At 37.2% G+C, this 19,597-nt stretch overlaps 1 protein-coding gene across 2 annotated transcripts in view; it reads left to right on the top strand.

Moving 5' to 3' along the window:
- The window catches only part of CDH18 (cadherin 18), a 255,786-nt gene that overhangs the window by 78,207 nt on the left and 157,982 nt on the right, over positions 1-19,597 (top strand). For both annotated transcript variants that reach the window (XM_062617680.1, XM_062617679.1), the window contains exon 4: positions 7,921-8,400. In XM_062617680.1, coding sequence (XP_062473664.1) covers positions 8,173-8,400 — 228 coding nt within the window. In that variant the 5' untranslated portion in view covers positions 7,921-8,172. The remainder of the gene's footprint in view (positions 1-7,920; positions 8,401-19,597) is intronic.

Here is a 19,597-nt window from a genome sequence, read left to right as displayed (position 1 = left end):
TATTATCGCAATAAGACTTGAATTCCGTAGTAGTTCTAATGTATTTCCAGCACAACAGCGCAGGTGTAGATCTTATGTGAGCTGCCTGTTTGTAGTCTGGAATGAGAAACTTTTTCTGATGGGAATTTCAAAGGCTGATTTCAAGGGTTTTGTTATAGGGCATCAGTGATTTTTTTGTATGTAAAGAACTGGACATCCCTCCTTTTTTTTCTTCTTTCCACCACCACCCCCCCCCCACCCCCCCACCCCCCCCCCCCCCCCCCCCCCCATTTTTTTGTTGTCATTGATTAAAACCAAATTTTAAAAGAATCCTTAGTTTGTGCCATGTGGTATCAATCTCCTTTGCCATATAATGTGCTGGATTAGTTGCCTAGCTATAATGTGGCTAATTTTTCCTCTTTGTGAATGGTGCTTCAGTTAATGCTATCTATTAAGGAATCCATTAAAGGCTGTGTTTAGCAGTAAGCTACACATAGGATCAGAAGAAAGTACTTTGCTCACTAGTCCACATTGCTTTTTATAAATTCCTTGAACTCCTATCGAAGATGCTATTTTAAGACCTTGGTACAAGACAGTCTTGACAGTCTTATCAAGGAAAAGGAATGATGAAGCAGGTGCCAGTGCAGTTTCTTTTGCCACAAGCAGCTTTAAAACCTTTTGAATGTTCCTTGTAACTATTTATCTCCTAAGGCTGTTTCAGCTTTTCACACTCTCCACTCATCCTCATGGTGCTGTTAGGTATGGTTCCTGTAGGGTTATGTCCTCTGGGGAAGTCCATCTAGATGAAAAACACGACTAACCTACTTTAACCTAGGTGTTACCAGGAAGTAGTTCTGCCCAGGGCTGCTTGCCCTGCTCAGCATTTCTGTTCTCTTTTAATTGCAGGTGCTGTTAGGCTTTCCTTCCAACTTTCTTCATAATAAAATCTGAATTCCAGTTCACACACCTCCTTCTGTAAGGAATGTGGTGACTCTTCTATAAATAATCTCAAAAGCTTTTCTTCATACCATGTCTGTTCCATTTTATGACTCCAGCTAGTTTAAATGATGCAACCTATTTTAGCCAGCAAGGTAACTTTTTAAGGCCTATTAAAATAACAGGGACTCTGGATTCTGAACATTAAAGCAGTGTACTTTAATATTGGAGGTAAAAGTAAAGTAAAAAATGAAAATTAACTTTAATCTAGAACTTGCATCAAACCAGTGCTGGCTAATAGGGCTGCAGCAGGATTTTAAAGAAAATATTTGAAAGACTTTATTCCATCCTGACAAATTAATCAGAAAAAATAAAAACTAGTAATGTCAGTGTATTAATGTTGGATGAAAAGTCATCTCTGGCTTTATCTTCTTCCTTTTTTAGTCTCAAGATAGTATGAACATAATATAATACATTTACAAAGGAGAAGATCAGACTTAGCTGTCGTACTAGAAATAAAGGAGTCTATACTTGTGCTGTGTTGAAGGTTTGGGTACAACCTGTCCAATATCAAACCTATAATGCAAGAAAGAATAGAAACAGAACCACAAGCTGTTTCAGTTAATTCACATTAATTTAAAACTAAGAACGTGTTCAGGAGTTGTTAACCCAAAGGGTGGGTTTTTTTGTGGTCTTCATAGAAAAATAATAATACCATACTCGTTTCTATGACCATAGAAATTTCACAGAGTTGAGTCAGTAAAACAAGAAATGTTAATTAATAAAAATCTAGAAATAAAGCTTATGAAGTAGATCACTGAGAGTAAAAGGAATATTTGCAAGTAATGTCTGCCTTGAATGGAGGAAGAGACATTCTGAGATTCTATAGTAGCTGGTATTATGAGCACTTAGGAAGAAATCTTATGTGAGACAAACTGGAGTTAATGGAGGTTTCTGACATTGCTTCTGTGGAGCTACAAGCCAGTAGAGGAATGGAGCCTCATAAATAGGGATTGTTTGGCATGTCTGTCAGTCAGGTTACTATTGAAAAATTAATCACACACTGATATCTGAAATAATTTAATGAGTTTGAAATAATCTAATGCTAAGTCTACAGCTAGACCCTACTGTTACCTTTAAAAAATCAAGCAGTGATTTAGAGTAATTTATTAGCTCCTGAGCAATGCCTAATGTTGGGTCTCTCAGTACAACATTAGGGCATATAAAACCCATACCTGTGCTGTCAGTTTATCTTTCTGTTATGTAACGTAATAAGTTACTTTCCAGAGAACCAGCTAACTTGCTTTCCCAAATGAAAGATTTGTGTCTGGAGTTTTGTTTTCACTGTTTTAGAATACCCCAATATGTGTGATTTCCCTTTCCTTAAAAATATCCCTGGATACAGCTGCTATTTTTGTTTCTTTCTCTGCTTTTTATTTGACTGTTCCTTTCTCTGAGGGGTAGGAAGTAAAGGGGAGAGGAAATGCAAAAGGAGGGCATTTTTTGGTTTGTTTTCTTGATGCTTATTTGGGCAGTGTCACGAGTGGTGTACTCAGATCTAAGTAATTAATTTTACATAATGTTTTTCTCTGTTTATAAATTAAGCCTAAGAATATCACAGCTTTTCACACCTACTGCATAGCAACCTGTAATCATTAACCCTATGCAGTTGTCTTTATAATGTTATATTAATTATATCTTTTTTTCTGAATCAAATGTATCATCAGTTGACTTGATTTGCAAGTTCTACGTGAAAATGTGGAAGTTAAGTTAGAAGAGCTTTTTTGGGTTTGGAAGGCAAAAAGCACAGGGAAATAAACACCAGGATTGCACTGCCCGTGGCAATTTCAGCATACCATTGTATGTATCTGTTGTTATACCAACACATGTGTGGAAATTTATTATTTTTGTTTTTAGTTTCCTTTATGTCAGCTGTCTTTGTCTTGAACTGTATTAACTGGATTTCTTACACTTCACAGAAATTTCACTGCTGGGGTTTTACACACGCATGCTTACAGGTCGGAGAGAAAAATCATCTCTAATAGCTTCACATATTAGCTTTCACAGCTTCAGCTGTTTCCAGTTATACTTTCCAGTTTGCTTCTCTATCTGGATTTAATTTTCTGCAATTTTTCAGTGCCTTTGTTGTATCTTGCTATAATTTTTCTTCCGTTATTTATCTGTTTATAATGCCTGCTTACGTGTCAGTTTTGGATCCCATTTTATTTTCTCATTTTCCCTTTCCCCAAACCTTTCTCTCCAGAACAGAATTTCTCTTGCCTTATATGAAAGAACAATTTACACTTTTCATGGTAACTTTCTTTTGTGGTTATTTTAATTTACTTTGTAAAAGGGATTTATTTAAAGTCATTTACTAGGTGAAATAACAGTCTCCCAGTTCTAGATTATCATAGACAATTTTTGGATTTGGTGATTAGAAGCGATCTGTACCAAAAGACTGTGTGTGTGAAAGAATGGTACAAGAAATAACACCCCCTGATATTGTACGGCCATCAGCTGGGGTTGTTTGCTTAAAGAATCAAAGAGGGAGATATCCAGTCATCTTTCTCTCTGTTTCTTTAGGAAACTGAGTTCCAGGTTAATAAAGATTAACTTTCAGAACAGTAATATACTTACACGTAAATTTAGCAATAATTTGGGATTTACCTTACAAATTAAAGAATTTTTTCTTATTCTGTTGAAGTAAAAAAGTAGTTCAGTTTCCCTTTTCTAGAAAATCTGTCAACATAGAACTATGGTGTCAAGACATTTGTAGTTATTGGAGTTACTATTAAACTATTTTAGGAAAATTTTATTTACTTTCTTTCCTAGTTCTTAATCTCACCAATGTAGCTACAACATAACCACAGCAAAGGGGCAAGACAAGTACTACAATTTTTAAATGCTTTCCAAAATAGTTTTGATGCTATTTCTGTGAGATAGACTAGCATGTACAGAAGACAGTATTCTTTTAGAAAGCATACTATGATGATTATATATTGTGTCTGTATCACATAAGCTAAGAAAGACTTGGTGCCTCATTTTTTTGTACAGTCCTATAGCTCAGGTCTACCAGTTTTTGAAATAGAGATCAACTACAGATGAACCATTTCCCTTCATCTACCTAGAATTTGGTTTTTTTTCTGCCAATTACCAGAGTTCCTCAGGAGTATTGTATATTCTGCTGGCAATCTATCAAGCTGTTCTTCAGAAGGATAAAACAAAAAAGTTACATCCAATTTTTCATTCTGATAACTAGCCTGTTACTGTCTTTGGTCCCCAGGTCAATGCACCATTATTTCTGCAGTGATGAAAGATATAACTTTAGCAATAGACTAAGCACAAGCAACACGGGAAGAAGGGAATATTTTCCTGCCTGATTTTTAAAATAATTATATTGATTTAAAGCTGGTCAGATTTTCATAATGGAAGAATTTGTTCTGACAGGGAGGAAGTCTAGAGGGCAGAGTGCAGAGGGAGAAGTCAGAAAGTATATGAGAAATGCAATTTATTGTAAGTTCCATATGTAATTGTCACTCCATCACTGTGGGACTGAAAAGGGTCCCCGAGGGATGCGGCAGATGTGCAGAGCTGTGCCGAATGTGCATCTGCAAAACCAAATCTTCGAGTTGAATTCAAATATGTGCGGAAATTGATTATGGGAGATTGGGGACACTGAGATTCAGGACAAGTCCGTTACAAAGGATGCATCTCCTCATGATGGTGAAGCATACATGCTTTGCATCACTATGCTCAAACTGGTTTCCTGGGAATTCATTACAGTGTCTTGCTGCCACACTAAGCGGTAACTACTGTGCTGTAATGATTTCCAGAAATGCTGGTGGAACTTTCCCACCTCATCTTATTTAATTATTTAATTTTAATTCACTCTGAGAGTCTCTTGAGATACACAACTCATTTTCATGAGGGCTCCCAGGAGACAGCAATAACACAAGTCTACTTTGCAGTTGCATACATCATTATAACAAGAGCTATAAAGCAGGGCACTTAATCCGAACCTGCAGACAAGAGCACTGAGCAGTCAGCATCTCTCAGTATGTTAGCTTAAGGTAACAATTTGAGGGATTTCAGAAAATACAGTCTTTCACTCAAGTTTGTCTATTCTTTGCAACCGTCTCTTCTGCAGTAACCATTCAACGTCTTTCCATCTGTACTTTCCCCTGTAGACAAACTGCTGTCTTCACGGAAGAGCTGAGGTTTCTTTAGAGGAGGTGGTGTAGTCTTTTAATGAGTGTTTATGCTAGACCTTTAGTAAGAGTGTGCTGAGTAAATACGAATAAGGACCTTTGTATTGAGCATTAATTAGACTTTGGTTATAAGAGATGTTTAGCAGAGTGAAAACACTTCAATGAATCTTCAGTAAAAATCATTCCTCTTTGGAAACAATTCTCCAGGCTTCACACACAACTCAGGAACAGCTGAGGGCTACACTTCTAGCATGAATATAGCAGGAAGTAGATGTGTTATTATTATTATTAGTGGTGGTGGTGATGTTTTCTGTTGAAAATATTTGTTCAGAACAAAGAATTTTAAAACTTTAATTTTGGGGCAAGTGTTTAACACCTAATCTCTGAATGGAGGTGAATAACAGTGTTTTTTTGCAAAATATAAATTTAATGCCTTCTAGTTAATGCTAAGGAAAACAGATATTTCTGAGATGAAGAAGCCCTTCATAGTTTTGTCTCTTATTTGCTCTAAGTCATATAAAGCCGAAACTATGATATACCACAGTTTACAGGCTCCATCTTGTTTTTTGCTTGTTTTATTTTGTTTTGGGATTTTGTACGTTTGGTTTTGTTTTTTTTTTTTTTCTCTTTAATTTGTTGTAGAGTTTTGTTTTTTTTTTTCCTATGAATGACTTCTGAGGGAGGTAGTAAATCTTGATTTGTGGGTATCTATCTGCTGTACTCATTTGTATTTACTTTTCTATAAGGCAAGAATTTTCTGCTACCACCATCCCCATGGTTCTTATAAAGGAAAGTTCAGTAGTAATGATTTCAAATAAATTTAAAATGTGTCATTGAGAAATTTCAATGCACATTTTTAACATTATGCACAGCTTATAGTCTTATGAACTGCTCCCAGGCATTTCCCAAGATGGAAACAAAGGGATGAAAACTAATACTTGAATGGATAAAACTGCAGCCTTATCATTTTGTGAGGTACTGATTAATTTTAACGTACATCTGAAGTATAACAATGACTAATCTATTTAAATAGTTCATCTGTAAATATAGAAATCTTTAGAAGGCAATTGCATGCCTCAAAGCAAAAACTGATTTCTAGCAAGAATCAGGAAAGAATGCAGAAAGTCAAGGAAGCTACAGGAGAAGAGTATATAGTTAGAAACGAATGTGAGACCCAGAATGTCTGGATTCTGTCCCTGGTATTACTTACACTTCATACAACTGTGTATTAATTTAACTGTGAAAAATTCCTATTAAATCACATTTGTACTAAAGAAGGTAATAATACATCATGTCATATGAATCTGTTCTGAGATGGGATGTGAGGCTTTTAAAAGACTAATGGCTTAGACCTTGTACGGGTTAAGGGGAGATTGCACTGATGTGGAAATAGGAAGCAGGGTAATACTAAATGTCTAAAAACTTCTTTCTGCTATGGACAATACCATACAGGGTTTCTCTTTTAAGTCCTGCCTAGCTCAAGAAACTGGAGTTCTTCCTTTACTTCAGCATAATCCACTGTCCTGAACTGAGTAATAGTAATGGAAAATGTATCCTTTCTGGATATTTCTAATGTTGTAGAGCAGTCTTGAAGAATTCTTCCATTATTCTAATTAGAAACTGAATTTAGATGAATACAGAAGAAAGCATGGTTCAGCTCCCAGTATTATTAAGGATTTGAGAGAACCATAAGGGAAAAATTCTGTAGCCAAGACAGTTGATGAGCTTCCTTCAACTGCAGTATTTTTCCATCTGATTTCTAATTTCCTGTTTGATTCTTTAGAGAATTTGAATTTGTTCTCTTTGATTCCCATGAAACTTAGAAACAAAATCAGTTTCATTGTGTTTCTGTTTACATTACTTGTAATGGTTTTATGATTCTCAAACACAGCCAATATTGAAAGTCAGTTCTAATTTTTATAAATGTAGTTGCATATTTTGAGACTCCTGATTGACTGATAACCTTCAGATAACTGAACAAATGGTTACCTTAGAGTAACTATTTCTCTGAGGTTAAAGAGTTACTTTATTTTTTCAATCTACTTTGCTTTAAGCACTAAATCAACTTCCATGCACATTTTCACATTTTATTATTGTGGTATAAATGTTTATTTTCTTCTTTCTAAAGCTCAGAAAATATTGCCACTGAGAACTTAGATGCTTTTATGAAAATAATGCTGATCATCTGAATACCGGTACCTGAGCTTTCTGTCAGCATGAAGTAATCTTGTGAGGTTCCAGTATGATATTGGTTGGGATATATTTAAAACATAGGATGTAGAAGTGTATATTTTGACTGAAAATTCCTGTCAGTGGACTCTAATATTGACTCTTAATCCTCAGAGCTGATTTTGGAGGCTTTCTTTGAAAACCCATCCTAGCTTTGGTATTTTTCACCATGTTGGATCTCTGTGTGGTGTATGGAAGATAAAGAACTCATATGAAATTACCGATCACTATCTATGTAATGACACTGCAGCAGTGATATTTTTTTTACTGCCAGAGCAGGTCAGTGATTTGGAAGTAAGCCGAAGGAAAACTGGCCTGAATCATCCAGTTTTTAATAATGTAAATGTTTTCATAGCTTGGAAAAGCCATGGTAATTCTTAAGGTATCTAATCAAACCAACCTGAAAACACTTTTTACAACACTTTTACAGGAAGGGTTGAAAATAAATTCTAGTTCAAATGAGAATCTTTGACTGGATAGTACAGCTGTGAATGTAATCCGAGGTCAGAAACCTGAAAAAATCTGGGTTAAGTGATGAGTAAGTGGCTTTCTTTTCTTTCCCTATTAGATAGAAAATGGCCGGCTGTGGAACTCTATTGTGAAGACCTCAGAAGAAATACCAATTTTTCCAGTAAGCTTTTCATAATGTAAATATAATCTGAGCTTTCCCAAATGGGCAGCTAAATCATGAGCAAGCAGAAAAACCCATTTTGGACTGTATTTCTGAACCAGGCTTCACCTTGTTTCTCGGGAACTTGTTAAAGGATTACAACTCAAAAGACAAGAGAAAGAAAACCTTGAACAGGAAGCTTATCCTACAATGAGAATTACAAGTACATCTTGTATCTGCCCAGTCCTAGTTTGTCTCTGTTTTGTGCAGAGGTGTTATGGAGCTGCTCACCATGGCTCCATCAAGGTGACTAGAAACCAAACCAAACACATAGAAGGCGAAACAGAAGTACATCATCGTCCCAAGCGTGGATGGGTGTGGAATCAGTTCTTTGTTTTAGAAGAACACATGGGACCAGATCCTCAGTATGTAGGAAAGGTAAGGTCTATGTCTTCTTTTCTGGGTTTGGTTTTGGTTTTGCCATCCCTTGAAATGTGGAATTGATAGACCAGGTGTTTCCGTAGATGGTGCCTCCTTTTTTAAAGTAGGACACCTCTGAGATTGCCATATATATACACAATGTATTTGCCAGTTGTATGCGTATACTTTCTGTATTTATTATAAAGAAAAAAGATAAATAAAAGTAAACAGGTTGAAGATATTAAAATAGGATAATATAATGTTTCTTCTGAGCTCAGATAAACACTGAGTGCAGCAGACCCTCTTACATCAGGTTATAGAACCCCATATGCATGGAGCTTAAATATGTCACTGCTAAAGACTTTTGCAGGTATTTCAGAATAAGATTCAGTTTCATTTCAGGGAATACTATAAGTACAGTCTAAGCTTCATGGGGTATTCATTCCACTCTGAAGGTAGGGTGAAAAAGGGATCCTCCAAGGGGAAATTCTCTGACATTATTCATAAAAAGAGGCAGGAGGTGTGTTGTTACAGTTCCTCAGAAACCTATGAGAACAAGAAGCCCTGCATTTATGTTTTGACATATATTAGGGAGCTTCAGGAATAAAGTTCATGCTGATTCAGTTGTAGGCTGGCCAACTGAAGTCTGGTTTATCATGTATAATGTTGTCTGTCTAGCATGGTTTTAAATTTGCATTAAGATAACACAAAACTGTATATATAACTTTAGTGCAAGAAGTATGCCAGATGGAGCTTTTCTCGCCCTGAATACTGTCTTTCAGCATTATGATAGTTTTTTTTTCTTACATAATCTAGATTAGTCTTAATCTCCTTAATGAAAACGGAGAAAGGTGTTGAATATGCTGGGTGAAGAAAGATTGTTAATAGAGGTGAGGGCGTGGAAAAGGAATTAATCTTACTTTGCCTTCAAGTTGGGAATCCTGAAAATTATATCTCAGAGTATGAAAAAATATCCAAGGAAACCAGTAGCTTCTGAAATCACAGATGTCTGGTAGCAAGGGCTTTCAAATTTAAACAGATTCATCTGAACTAAAAATAGCAAGTGAAGCATCTGTATTTAAGGTACAGTTAACATGAAGACCAAAAAAAAAAAAATTATTCAATTATGCCAAGCTTAGTAGAATACCAAGTATTTCAGCATACTAAAAATTGCTGAGATTTCTGCAGAAAATGTAAACTGGAGAAGGACCTCTCTAAGTGGAGATAATGGATTGCATTGAAAGAGAAGCTTTTAAAATGGGTAAGGGGATAAGGAGATATGCTTGCAGACTCATCTTAGACTGATTAGCATTTTCATGAATGATTTTGGAAACATTTTGTAAACATATTTCTGATGCAAAGCTATGCAGGAGAAGCAAAACATTGTCTGGAAAGAGCTAGATAGCATGAATAAAATTTAGATATGGAGATATGTAGTAAACCTCAAGACCACAATGTGATAAGGCTCTTACAGACAGTATCATGAATTTCGGACATACACTACAGTTTGTCAGATGTAAGTGACAGAGGAAGAGAAAGATCTGCTCGGCAGATCAATTATTGCCTCTACTGTCATACCTTGAAGAAGGTAAATAGGACACTAAGCTGCAAAAACTGAGATAAGCAAAACAGAGATAAAGTGGTAGTGAAGGCATTGTGGAAAATAATGTTAACTTGTTTATTGCTTTGATTAACTTGGCCAAGAAAATTAATTTCTATATGAAGCTATACAGAAAAAAAATGAATATTATATTTGGGGTGGTGTTAGAGAATAAAATCTAACCATACAGCCACAGGGTTAGAGCAATTACAGAGAAAGCTGAGGTACTCAATGACTTTTTTGCCTCTGTCTTTACTCCAAGAGCTCCAACCACACTGTCCCACTGCCCCAAGTCACAGGAGGCAAGGGCAGGAACTGGGAGAATGAAGACTGAGAAGATGAGGTTTGAGATCATCTAAGGAACCTGAAGGTGCACAAGCCCATGGACCTGACAAGATACATCTTCAGGTCCTGTGGAAACTGACAGATGAAGTGGCTAAGCCATTATCTATCAAATATGAGAAATTGTGTCAGTCTGGTAAAGTTCCTGCTTAGTGGAAAGGGGAAAATATAACCTCCACTTTTAAAAAGGGGAAAAAAAAGAAAGACACAGGAAACTACAGACCAGTCAGTCTCACAGTGGTGCCTGGTGAGATCATGAAGCAGATCCTCCTGGAAACGATGCTAAGGCACATGGACAATAAGGGAGTGATTTGTGACAGCCAGCATGGTTTCACTAAGGGCAAATCATTCCTGACCAATTTGGTGGCCTTCTATGATGGGGCCACGGTGTCGGTGCATAAGGGAAGAGCAAGTGACGTAAGCTACCTGAACTTGTTCAAGGCATTTGACACTGTCCCAAAGGACATGCCTGTCTCTAAATTGGTGAGGCGTGGATCTGATGGATGAATGACTTGGTGGAAAAGGATTTGGTTGGATGGTCTTGCTCAGTGAATTGTGGACAACAGCTCAATGTCCAAGTGGAGAGCTGTGATGAGTGGTGTTCCTTAGGAGCTGGCATTAGGATCAGCGTTGTTTAACATCCTTGTCAGTGACATAGTGGGATTGAGTGTGCCCTCAGAAAGCATGCCAATGACACCAACCTGAGTGGTGCAATCAACACACAGAAGGGAAGGGATGCCATCTAGAGGGACCTGGACAGGTTCTAGAGGTGGGCCAGTGCAAAACTCATGAAGTTTAACATAGCCAGGTGTGAAGTCCTGCACCTGGGTCAGGGCAATCCCAAGCACAGCAATAGGCTGGGTGGAAACTGGATTCAGAGCAGCCTTGAGGAGAACTTGGGGGTGTTGGCTGATGAGAAGCAAAACATGAGCTGGCAGTGTGTGCTCGCAGTTCCGAAAGCCATCTTTATGCTGGGCTGCATCAGAAGGAGCGTGGCCAGCAGGTTGAGAGAGGTGTTTCTTCCCCTCTACTCCACTCTTGTGTGACCCCACCTGGAGTACAGCTCTGGGATCCCAAACACAAGAAAGATGTGGACCTGCTCAAGGGTGTCCAGAGGAAGACCATGAAGATTATCAGAGGGCAGGAGCACCTCTCATATGAAGACAGGCTGAGAGAGTCAGGGTGTTTAGCCTCAAGAAGAGAAGGCTTTGGGGAGACCTTACAACAGCTTTCCAGTACCTCAAGGGGGCCTCAAGAAAGCTGGAGAGGGACATTTACAAGGACAGGTACAGAAAGGACAAGGGGAAATGTTTTTAAACTAAAAGAGGGTAGATTTAGATTAGATATTAGGAAGAAATTCTGTATTATGAGGGTGGTAGGACACAGGAGGAGGTTGCATAGAGATGTTACGGTTGCTGCAACCCTTAAAGTAAGGCCAGGTGGGGCTGGGCTTTGAGCAGCCTGGTCTAGTGAGAGGTGTCACTGCTTGTGGCAGAGGGGTTGGAACTAGATGAGCTTTAAAGTCCCTTCTAACCCAAACCATTCTGTGATTCTATTATTCTATGAAAATATGTAATTACTCCCACAAATAGTGGTGGAGAGCATGTATTATTCTATTAATACACTTCAGAAGAAACCACAAGGGAAAGAGAAGATCTTTTAAGTTGATTCAGGTTTTACTTGGGGAAAAAAAAGACATTTTGATGGTCATGAGTTAATTTTGAATGGAAATTAAAAAATAAAATTCTGCAAGAGTTTAATAGGAACAGTGGAAACAAAAACTTGAAGGGTTTTAAAAGTAAAGCATATTTCTCTTTATGAAGGCATTTAGAAACATGATAGCATGAAAGTACAGGGGCCTGGATTCAGTTATCTAGAGGATGGTCCCTTTCAGTATATTTTCTGTTAGCCTCTGACTACTCTATTAATGCTACCTTTATTAATGCTACATTTACATTAATGCTACATTTACCACTCAATGCTACAGTTACATCATGCATAAATGTAAACATTCATTTACAGGGGTCGATGAATAGTATTTCTTTTAATCCTTTGTGGTCAGATTGTGACTACATGCCTTGTTTGAGGACATCTTTTTCTCTGCACATACCAATTTTTCTCCCTTTCTCCTCAAAGAATTCCCTGTGGTGCTCATAATATCCTACTCCGAGTACTTCACATTATTATTAAGTTAGTCTTTCCAGAAGCTCTGTGGGACTTGCAATCATTTGTACTCTATTTTCCATTTGTTGACACAGTTCTGATGAATTTACTGCAAAGGTCAATGCACTAGTTCAGGCATATATCTTTAATTCAGAAAAAGAAGAAAGCCTGGCTAAGACTGACATCATATTAGTAATTAGCAAGATTTTGTTACTGGTCATTGTGCGTGAGTTCCTTTTAATTTTGAAAAAATGGATGTTTTACTGATGTCACATTTAATTGTACACACCTCATCAAGGTCTCATACTGTATGCCTTTAATTTGACAAGAAGCTTTCATGCAAAGCTCCTCAGTTTATGAAGGAAGGCTATGTGAGCAGTGCCCTTTAATTCCAAGCTTCTGTTTGGGGGCAACAAGATATCAGTTCTGTCAGTTATTTATTCTGTAGACTGCTCTGCTTCACTGGTGAAAGTTTTGCCATTTGTGATCTGTCCTTTCACATTTTTCACACCCAATTTGGGAGTAACATCAGAGAAAGCAGAGTCATTATATACAATGCTGTTATAATGATTAGAGTCATTGTCACGGAAATGCACACTGCAGACAAGAATAGGGTAGGCCTGCAATAAAAATGGTATGGTTTCTCATTCTTATCCTGAAGTGACTGTCAAGAGGATGGATTAATTTACTGCCAACATCTGTTATACTGCAAGTGTTAGGACAACAAGTCATCATTATATTAAAATATCGAACATATTCCCATTCCCCAGTCATTATTTCTTTTCTCTAAAAAAAAAAAAAAAAAAAAAAGTCATTTAGTCATTTGGAGACTGTAAATGTGTATAAAATTAACCCATATTAGCCATAATCAGAAGGTTTTTAAAGGAACATGGCAAAACAAGTTCCTAGAAAAATTAGTTTATTGTACAAATGAGAAATGATCCTTTTGTAGCTGTTAAGCATTCTCTGTAGTTCTGAGATTATTGAACTGGTTCCCTGATGTTGGACTTGGTGTAAGTGTTCAATATTTCAGGGTGTTTTCCTGAACAAACAATTCCAAACCTTTTTTTTTATTAAAAAAGGTATCTTTAAAAAATTTAAAACTACAGCAACTACTAATATAATATGGAATTATTATATTATATTATTATATTAGTATATTAATATAATATAAAATAATTAATTACTTGTGGTAATTATTTGACAACTTCCCAATGATCAGTAGTAGCTAACAATGTTGGTTCTGGCAGACTGCTTATCTATGGCTGTAGGTATACGTGTGTGTATGTGCACGCGGTGGACAAACTGTGTAAATTAAGTGGGGACAAATATTCTTGTCTCAAATAAGCAGCTTGAATCCACAGAACTGACCTTTCAGCTACATGAGCTGTTCAACACTGTCCCGCACAACATCCTTGTCTCTAAATTGGAGAGACATCAATTTGATGGATGGACCACTCGGTGGATAAAGAACTGGCTGGATGGCTGCACACAAACAGTTGTGGTCAATGGCTCAATGTCCGGCTGGAGACCAGTAACGAGTGGTGTCCCTCAGGGATCAGTGTTGGGACCGGTCTTGTTCAACATCTTTGTCAGTGGCATCGACAGTGGGATTGAGTGTGCCCTCAGCAAGTTTGCCGATGACACCAAGCTGTTTGGTTCAGTTGATATGCTGGAGGGAAGGAATACCATCCAGAGGGACCTTGACACATTTGTGAGGTGGGCTGATGCTTTCCTGTTAGGGTGGTGAGGCACTGGAATGGGTTGCGAATGCTCCATCCCTGGCAGTGCTCAAGGCCAGGTTGGACGAAGCCTTGTGTGGCATGGTTTAGTGTGAAATGTCCCTGGCCATGGCAGGGGGGTTGGAACTGGATGATCTTAAGATCCTTTCCAACCCTAACTATTCTATGATTCTAATAGGGCTTGGTGGACTTTTTGCATATTCTATGAGACTTCTTACCTTTTGGATGTGTCTGATGAAAAGTACTCATATGAAAACGTAGCTTAAAGGGGCAGGCCTAGTGAACACACCATGGCCTGGTGAGTAGTTGGGTACCAACTGCACCAGCTCAGAGGAGCAAAGATTCTCCTGAGGAAATTGAGAAAATCTTATGTTGTAGAGCTGCAAACTTCTAATATTTCTCAGTTGCCATGGCTGATACAGTTTGCATTTCTCTTGTATTTTCTTCATGCTTCCAGATTAGATAATTCATGTGTCAGAATATGGAAAAAAAATAACAAATTAACAAATTTAAGAAAGAACATGTTTTCAGTCCATAACATTCTTCATTTTGAACCTTCACACCTATTTGTCTGCTCCTTCTGATATATCCTAAAAATGAGAGTGTATACATTTCTTAAAAGTTGGTGAGTTGCACTGGAAGCAGGTCACACATTCACTGTCTTTTTTACTTTGGAAAGAGAAGTAGAAGGGCAATGATAAAGGGAAGATCAGCATTGGTTAGAGGCTGAGTGAATCATGATATTAGAGGCAACAGCAGAGGAATACAACCAACAAGTCTGACAGCTGATGTCCCTGTGGACACTTTGAATCTCTGAAATACAGAATGTGTACCTCTTCATCCACTTCAGATGTCCTGTGAAGGGTAAATAGTAGTTTTCAACTACATTTTTATTCCCAAATCTGGGGGGTTAAGGGAGTGACACTTCTCACATTTTCACCTGTAATTCAAAACCATTTGAGATTTATGTTGATTGGGGAGATAAAGAAATACGGAAGAGTGAGAAATGAGTGTGAATAAGTGAAAGTAACAGGCTTTAAAATGTACTAAAGTTATTTTACTGCAAGTTAGATTAAGAAAGAAATCCCAGGTGTTATATTGGATTTTAAAGGTAGTAATTCTGTTGTTACTATTTATCTTACTCTTGAAAACTGAAATATAGCATACCAGACTTGTCATTCAAAATTCTTTTTCAAAGTCATTGAAGTAAATTAGTTCTAATATAGGACAGTGAATTTAATCTTCCCTGATCATATCAAGAGAATTTCATATCTCAGATTGTATGACAGAACGGGGAAAATATGTGTATTTTAGAATAAGTGCTAAGAAAAAAATGGAAGTGGAGTTTTACAATTAAAATAATTTTATTGAGTGCTGGAGGTTAACATAAAATGCAGTCTATTTCAGCATTTCAGACATAATGAAGAGTTCTAAAATTTATCCTGATAAAAAAAGTGGAGTGGGCTTGTGATAAAGAAAATAAAAAAAATTAAAAGGGAAGTGTAGATGTTATAAAGATTTTGCACATGGTTTATTAGCCCTTTTCATGCCTTCATAAAAAGGCATGCAAGTGGCATAATCAGCATCTAGAGTAACATGCATTTCATTTTCTACCTTTTAGCTTGCAAGTTTCAAAATAATGTATTTAGATAAAATATTTTTCCTCTATAGCTAGCAAAGACGGGGTAGCAATAACAACCTAAATATGCAAGCACAGATTTTTCTGTTCTTTTATACACTTTGGTTGCTTCTATGAAAGTTTATACTAGAATAGACCTATATAGAAAATAACGTAAAAAGAAAAGGAGTGGAATTTTGGCTAAGCAAGCTTAAAAATGACATATTTCATGTGTGTAGTGTGAAAGAGATCAACTTCATAATCTTTTCAGGGCTCTTAGAAGAAAGGAGAAAATGAACATTGAATGAATATACTTAATATTTGAGCAAAGATTTAGCTTCACAATTTTTAATTATATTTAAGACTGAGATGTCTCAAGCTGCTTCCAAAGGACCTCTTGGTGAATCTGTGAAAGATTGAGATTATCAGTATTTGAACTGAAAAAGTAGAGATTTGTCCTGGGTTCAGCAGTAGCAGTCATTTTTCTCCTTCTTGGTAGCTGGTGCAGTGCAGTGTTTTGACCTTCGGCTTGGGAACAGAGCTGATAACAATGATGTTTTGGTTTGGCCAAGGACTTTGTGAGCCTCATGCTCTGCCAGGGAGGAGGGGAAGCCAGGAAGAAGCAGAGACAGGACACCTGACCCAAACTGACCAAAGAGGTATTCCATACCACAGCACGTCATGCCCAGGATATAACTGGGAGTTAGCTGGAAGGGCTGGGAGACTGCAGGGTTGGAGGAGGTATGGGTCGGTGCTTGGTCGGGCTTGGGGAGCGAGTTATCGGTCGGCTGGTGCTGAGGTGTTGTATTCTCTTCCCTTGTTATTTCCTTTATCATTGTTATTATTGGTGGTAGCAGTAGTGATTGGTGTTATACCTTAGTTACTAAACTGTTCTTATCTCAACCTGTGGGAGTTGCATTCTTTTTGACTCTCCGTCCCTCGGGGAGTAGGGGGAGGGCAAGAAGGGGCTGGGGGGAAGTGAGTGAACAAGTTGTCTGGTTGGGTTTAAACCACAACAAGATTTGTATTTTAATAGATGCCTTTTAATTAAAAAATTAAAAAAAAAAAATCCTCTGTTAGAGTTTCTTCATAGATCAGTAACCTCAGATTTCATAATGCTTTCTATTTACTTCAGTCTTTATTGTTCTTCCTGATTACTCAAAATCATCTTTTTCCCCGTTACATCATTTTCATTGCATTAGGTGACTAACCTCAGATTTTACAGTACTTTTTATCTCTTCCAATCTTTATGCTTCTCTGCTCACTGATTACTCAGGTCCTAATTCTCGTCACCCTTACTGTTGCTAAATACCATTTTGATTCAGTGCCACTGAAGCTGATTGAAAGCCAAAACTCATCATACAGGATAGTGCTTACTTCTGTCTTCCTCTATCTGTCTCCCACTATTGCTCAGGGAATAGCCTTACCAAGAGCAGAGGAAATGTGCTGCACAGACAGCCCCTTTTGCTGCTCCATGCTGATAGCAACACTACCTTTATTCAACAATTGCTATTTGGCTTCTTATTGAGAGGTTGAGGACATTACTGAAATTCTGCAAGTCATGGAATGCTATGGACCTTTAGGTTTCAGTTATTTTTGAAGTGGAATCTCTAAACATTCAGAGGTTATTTGAGGAAAAAGTAAACTCAAGGGAAGAGACTTCTTTCATCAGCCATATCAACCTGACTTTCTTCTAGCGTGTTCAGCTGTATCTGAGGTTTCCTGAAGCATAGTAGTTGCATTGCAGTCCTTTGACAGAAAACGGTTATACAGAGACTGACAAGGGCATTTTGACTTGACAGACCAACCAGAAAAACAGAAAAGCATGAACATATTGAAGTGTTCAGTTCCAGTCCAAAGACATGAGCTAAAGTGTTTACCTGGTTTAACTTCATTTAAGGCAGTGTGGAATTGCACCAAGGAGAAACTTGGTCCTTTGTGTCAAAACAGCACCTCTGAATCTAATGTCAAAGTAATAACTGTTTTTGTAAGGAAGCTTTATATAGTCTGTCAGTTCTATATTGCAAAACATTAGTTTGCAATGTGGAGATGGTTATTTCAATTAATGGATCAATGTGATCTAATCTTCCCTGAGACTCTTACAGACTGAAAAAGTCTGTACAAAACTTGACCTCTTTTTTTATTCTTTACTTCTTACCGTTTCATGATTCTGACACACCAGCAGTTGAAGTTATTTCTTTTATATGCTCTTTGTGCTGACTCTATTGATGGAACCAACATCTTAGCTGTATTTTTGTTGTTGTTGTTGTTAGTTTTTTTTTCTTTTTTTTTGTTTTGCTTTGTTTGTTTTGGGGGGGTGTTTGGGTTTTGTTGTATTTTTTTTTTTTTTTTTTTTTTTTTTTTTTTTTTTTTGGGGGGGGAGACCTAGCTTTGTACCTGCCTAGCCTTGTTCCTTCCTTCATTCTGATTTTCCCTTGGTCGTGTATTGGTTTTACACATTGAGGTGCTGGTGGGATGTCTACCTGGGCATCCCCGGTGCGGAGCAGCCAGTGCTTTCCAGTGCCAGACAGAGCCAGTTCCAGGCAGCTCCACCAGCCCCACCGCAGGGCAGAGCTGATCCCCTCAGACAGAACGCATATCACCACTGTTAGGTATTTTCTTCTTTTTTCATGTAGAAGGACGTGACAAGTGAAACCACACAGAAACATGCTTTAGCAAAAAGATATGCTCTTTTTCTAAGGTGTAGATGGCTGTGAAAGAGTAGAGATTTTAGGTTTAGGAGCTTGTTCATTCATTTCAAAATGTCTGAAAAAAGGTGAGTGAGACTGCAATATTCCTAGATCCGTAGCAGCATTTGCAAAAGGTTAGTTGTGTGGTGTATTCTATACAACACTAAAGGCAATGACTCATATTGTTTGATGTTGAATGTATTGCTTTCTCAGCAATTGCTTCTTCGCTTTACATGAGGTTTTCTAGAGGAAAGGTTGATTGTATGGAGCTGTTCAAGACTGGAGATAAGACAGTTGCAAAGATGTCTCTCTGCACAAAGATATTATTAAAGGACTTGGGGAACAAACTCATCAGAAGAGCTTGCTCTGAGTCTGTTGCTCAAAAACAGTAAAGCAGTTGTCCTGTATGTTTAACATTTGTATCAAATCTTCATTTTTCATCTATGAATAGTTTGGAATTTTCCATTAGGTTACAAACAAAAATCCCAGTCATCAGGGGTAATAATTTGAATTCAGAAATTTACACTTGGGAATTACATTGGGTTTAGTATATAATTAATTTTTGTGGCATGGGGTATTGGATGTCCTTTTCTGTTTTGTTATCAGATACAAGAAAACTGTTGCCAAAATGTATTTGTTTTGTTATCTTCCAGTGAATTAGCATACTCAATACTTCAGTATAAATAAAACAGCTTTGCAAAGTCTCATATAAAAGACATAGCAATAATTACAGTTTTGCAGACATTTTTTCATGCTGGTCAAAGCACCTGCTTGAGCTATTTCTGTGATAATGTGTTGATAATAAAAGAGGTGCTATTCACAAACAGAACCCCTTCCTTTGAATTAGGAAAACGTGCTAAGGAAGAGGTTTCTGTACATGTTTACAAAAGAAATAGAAATACTTATAATTTATATAAATATGCTGGGGTTTTAATTTTTTTAATATATTTATATTGCTAGATTTTATTACTTAATATTAATTATCTGTTTTAATCGTTAAATTCAATAGTATCCTAAAGAGGTATAGTTTGGGATCTGGTAAAGGTTTACAGAAGCAGCG

This window comes from Pezoporus occidentalis, unplaced genomic scaffold, assembly GCF_034315485.1.
Source record: "Pezoporus occidentalis ecotype Australia unplaced genomic scaffold, CSIRO_AGI_Poc_V1 ctg2, whole genome shotgun sequence".
NCBI classification, from domain to species: Eukaryota; Metazoa; Chordata; class Aves; order Psittaciformes; family Psittacidae; genus Pezoporus; species Pezoporus occidentalis.
Note: the sequence above shows the minus strand (reverse complement) of the source record. Positions and strands in the feature narration are given on the sequence as shown.